Genomic DNA, 4,916 nt, shown 5'->3' on the forward strand with positions numbered 1-4,916 from the left:
CTGCTGCTCCGCTAGCGGCTCCCTGCCTTGTGCTCCCTCCCCCGATCCGCCTCTGCTGTCTGCTCCCTGCCCTATGCTCCCCACCTGACCTGCTGCTCGGCTTTCTGTTTCCCGGGGTGCCCTGTGCTCTGCTTCCCGCTGCCTGCCCGTCCCCTCCCTGCCTGCCACTCTCAGGGGCTACCGTTGCTACTTGTGACACATGCTGAGGGTTGGCCACACCAATGCAGGCAGAGATGGGGGTGCAGGAACGCCGGCTCGATGGGCCAGCAGCATGAGACAGAATAGCCTGGGACCTTGTGCTGGCCTAGGAGAAGGGCAGACTCCACAGCTGCCACCCGGGCTCAGAGCTGGCTGCCCACACTGCTGAGACAGTGGCTCTTAACATCAAGCCACCCTTGGTGGCAGAGTTCAGGGAGGAGCTGGGTGACATTGCACGCAGCAGAACTTCTTCATGAGAAGGTTCCCAGTAGCCAGGAGTTGCTGGTTATCACTGTCTGCTTGGGAGCCTGGTTAACACCAGCAATAGCTGCGGGAGAGCATTGGCAGCCCATACAGCCAAAACTAGAGACAATTGAATGAGAGATACAGAATGTGCTAAGTCCTAGCAGTGCAAGCCATACATAGAAAAGTAGCATCTCCTTCCTTCAGCACAGGCTTACAGTGTATGTTGACTGCAAGAATAAACATACCTGCATGGCAAACAAGGCAGGAGGAAAGCTTAGAAAGGATTTAGTATCTCCAGGGCATTCCCAAATTGGGAAGAGGCTCTGGAGATGGTTTTCCTAAAAGCAGAGGAAGAAGATAATTTTTCTGAGACCATAGGAATGGAACAGTAGTCAGTAAACGCTTGTTACTGTTCTTGATGTTTAGGGTTGGCACCTGCAGCTTCCAGACTTAGACTGGTGCTGGCAATGATTCTGTTACTGCTGATCTTGAGGACTTACAGAAAGCAAATTTTCATGGAGCTTATAGGCCTTGAATTGTGGGTAGATGATTGATAATGGAGGTGAACTTCAAGAAGCATGATGTTTGCAGAGAAGATTGCAGTGGAGTGAAAGCTTTAAGTCAAGAGGAAGTTGTAGCCAAGGCACATTTAGTGCTTTCCAGGGAAAATGTTGGGAGTAAAGCAACAGGTAAAGCATGTACTAGTGGAAGGAGTATTCATCAGCAGATAGTCTAGGGCAGCATTTCTCAACCCATGGGTTAGAACACAAAAATAGGTCTCAAGAATGTATGAAAGGGTTACCAACAAACTTTAAAAATGGATTCTCATTTACAGAAGGAAAATGTGGGGAACTGTGGGGTTTCCCTTGCAGGCTGGTGTTTACAAATGTGTCCTTGTACAAAAAGGTTGAGAACCACTGGTCTAGGGGACTAAACAGGTTGGGCCCTACACACTGTTTAGCCTCTGCCTGCTCCCTGGCCTTCCTTACTAGTCTGCAGCATCTGAGATCTGTCCACTCCAGTTGACCATGCCTTTGAGAGTGCCTCCTTTTGCTCATTGCAGGGCTCCCAGCCAAAGCTAACCTGTAGGCAAGAGAGGACAGCGTGATTTGACCCCTCAAAGCATCAGACCATTTCTGCCTCCCTTACCCACAGACTTTAAAGTTCTTTTAAGCATTTCTCCAAGTGCCCTTCACGTGCAGCCTGAACTTTGCCTGCTATTTGCTTTTTTTATTTTTTTTTTCACTTTTTTTTTTTGCACTTTTTTAAAGTTAGATGTTCCTCCTCCTCCTCCCTCCCAAGTTGCACTGATAACTTGTTTATTGCCCAAGGTGTTTAAAGGCATAGTTATCTCCAGGTTTTCCCCTCCCTGCATTTAATTTTTGTGCTTTCTGTTCATAGTTAATGGAAAAATAAAGGTCATGCTTCCCATTTAAAAACAGCTTGATTATATTCATGCCATGGTATTTCAGCTTTCAAACTGGCCAAATAAACCAAGAAGGTAAAGAAATCTGGACCCTCATAAAGTAGCTAAAACATGTGAAGCAAGCAACCCCTGTGCACGTGCTGCCTAAATCTCCTAGCTAGGGGTCAGCAAAATACAGCCTGCAGGCTGGTTCTGGCCTGCCAAATAATACTGTCAATCCCACGGCTGTTCCTCTGAAGAAGAATTGTATCTGGGCCACTTAGGGAGTTTTGGTGAGCTTTTGGGAGGGGGAGATGTCGAGCTCACCAAAACTCCCTAAGTGCCCCTCCAGCCCAGATAATTGTCCATCCCTGTCCTAAGCTAAAGTGTATACAGAGCACAGCCCCATATGACTAAAGATGTTCCGGGCATGAACTTTCAAGTGAGCAGTATTTGTAAATCAGCAAAGCACATAGGAAATAGCATAGCAACCCCAGGAAACTGATAACACTGAAACTCCAAACCAGCCCAAATGTACTGTGTTCTGCTTACAGGTTCATGGCTACAAAAGGGGCTCCCAAAAACTGAATCTCCAAGCTGGAGCCAACAACCACTGCATCAGACATTTAGGCCATGTGGGTCAAATAGGTACATAAAGTGCCCCGGGCTAGGTGTCTCTGGCTACTGCCATTCTGGAATAGGTGGCATAAGCTGATTGCTTAAAACTAAGAGTTGGCAGCCTTTTACTAGCGCTGGGCCTGCACTTACAACATGGCTACCACTGCAGGCCACCAATCTGCCACTGTCCCAGGTCTGCAAAGAACTGCTTTCTTGCTCCTGTAATACAGCTTCTGCTGAAAAATGTGCCTCTAAAAACTGAGAAAACTTGTGGGGCAGGTGTGGCCCACAGATGTTGGCTGCCAATGCAAGTCTTAAACCATCATTCCCGTCTTTCTGACTTTGGTAGGTTGCCATTAGGTGTTACTCCAAAGACAAGGGAAGCCTCATGCTGCTGGGCTCGCTGAACCTCTAGGATAAGCTTAGTTCAAATCTGGAAAGTAGCCTTCCTCATCCTGAAATTTTTTGCCACTGTTAGTCATACCAGGTCTGTCTCATGATCCCCTTCCACAATTTTATTCCTTTTCTTGGATCTTATGATGCCTCTGTCATACCCCGTGTGTCAGGATTGGGCCCCAGGCCACCACTGCCTGGATCCATGTGCTGGAATTGGGTCTTGGAGTCTTGTGCTGTTTCAGCCCAGTCCTAGGAGCTGGTATCAGGCCTCAGAGCCCCACCCAGCCCCTTGTGCCCAGTCTAGCATGCAGGGTTACAGCCTTGGGGCTACCCACAAACCTGTGGAGAGCTCCGCAGGACAGATGACACTGCACTGGGGGCCAGATCTGTCCTGTAGGCCCAGGTTTGAGTATGTGTGTTGTAAAACAGACTCCTAGCTACCTTCAGGTATGTGGTCTGATCTGCAAAGCAGGAAATACCCCACATTGCAGAGGACTGGCTCTCTTCAGCCTGTGCAGAGATGCATACAAGCACAGTTGGAGTTCTCTAAAGAAACTGAGGTGCAGTTAGTCAGCATAAGGAGCCATCACATTGCACCAGATCTCTACTCATTTTTCATGTTTTTGGGGGCACCACAGCAGAGAGGAGTTTGTGGGCTTGGCTCAAACTCACAGCATAGGTCTACATGAGTGGTTCTCAACCTCATTAGACTCAAGGCACCCCTCAGACAATTCCAGCTTAGTTTTCATTTATTCTTCACTATAGAAAGATAACAGAGCAACTTTTTTGTTGCAAAGAACTCAGAGAGAACACAGCAGGTGAACATTCCTATTTGAAATTGCTGAGTTTATTTTGTGAATCATGTTTGCACATGTAACAGAGCTAACACGGTATGACCCCATGAAAAGATGTCAAGACAACCTAGGGTGCCAGGGAACCCTAGCTGAGAATCACTGGTCTGCATAGGCGGCACTGTGTAGCAGTACCCAAGCTAGCTTAGTGGGCACTAGATTGCAAGCCAGAAGCTGTCAGTCACATTCATGCAGTGCTGCACCCAAGCACTGCTGAGAAATGGAGCCAGTTAGCCAGGTACAGCACTATGGTATATTTTTTCCAGCTCAGGAGTTAAGTAGGACACCCGCATGGTCTTGCCTTGCATCTATATACAAGTGACATCCTGGAGTGCTGCGTAGAAGTGCACCAATACATTGGTCCATATTGTATCAGCACTGATAAAAGGAAAATTGATGTCATCAGCAATTGGCTTTTTTTGGCCGATGTGGCCAATAATATCACAGATAAATGCCACGTGCATGCGCGCAGCCAGGAGAGCAACGTCTGGCCAGTATGTCTCTGGGTGGGGAAGGGGCAAGGGGGGGAGAGAAGAAGCGTGGGGGAGCAGATCAAGGTCCTCATGGAAGGGGAGGGAAGGAGGGAATGGAGCACAGGCAGGGGCAAGAGCTGCCCAGCCAAGATAAAGCAAGGTGCAGAACGAAGCCGCAAGTGGTTTGTCCAGGAGGGCGGGGTGGGTCCCGCCACTGCACACACCCTGTGGGAGGCATGAGAGGCATGTGCCCCCCCTGGATTTGTGCATAGGACAAGGCTGGGCTTCACGCTATGGTCTGGGGGCTGTACCAGCCTCTTCCTGGTGTGGGGGCTAGGTAGGGGCAGGGCATATGGTGGCAGCGGCACTGGGAGGGGGGCTATGGTGTGGCTACAGTAAATGTTGGGGTGACTGTACCCCATCCCATAACCTCCCAACACCACTACTGCTCACCCAACCCTGAACACAGCCTTGGCCTAGCCCCTCCCCCTGCCCCCCACCAGGAAGTGGCTGTAGCAGGCAGCCTACCCTTGCTGTGCACACAAACCCAGGGGGCACATGCCCCCCCCATGTCTCCCCCAGGATGCGTGCAGAGCAAGGAGCTGCCCCTACTCTCCTCCCCCCCCCAGTTTAGCTGCCTGCATTTCTGTCCTGCCCCATGCCCCGTCCTGGCTGGGCAGCCCCTATCCCAGCCCCACTCCCCTCCCTCACCATGGGGACCTTGATCTG

At 50.0% G+C, this 4,916-nt stretch overlaps 1 protein-coding gene across 2 annotated transcripts in view; it reads left to right on the top strand.

Annotated features, from left to right (window-relative positions):
- Positions 1-4,916, top strand: part of LOC109305047 (RING finger protein 151-like) — a 21,562-nt gene that overhangs the window by 392 nt on the left and 16,254 nt on the right. Inside the window, exon 1 of one of the 2 annotated variants that reach the window (XM_019527935.1) lies at positions 622-1,121. The exons of the other annotated variant lie outside the window; for it this stretch is intronic. Within the exon in view, the coding sequence (XP_019383480.1) occupies positions 1,113-1,121 (9 nt within the window). The 5' untranslated portion in view covers positions 622-1,112. Of the gene's footprint in view, positions 1-621; positions 1,122-4,916 lie in introns of those variants that run through there. 2 annotated transcript variants of the gene reach the window in all.

This window comes from Gavialis gangeticus, unplaced genomic scaffold, assembly GCF_001723915.1.
Source record: "Gavialis gangeticus isolate Ggan-Ray unplaced genomic scaffold, GavGan_comp1, whole genome shotgun sequence".
In the NCBI taxonomy this organism is placed as follows: domain Eukaryota; kingdom Metazoa; phylum Chordata; order Crocodylia; family Gavialidae; genus Gavialis; species Gavialis gangeticus.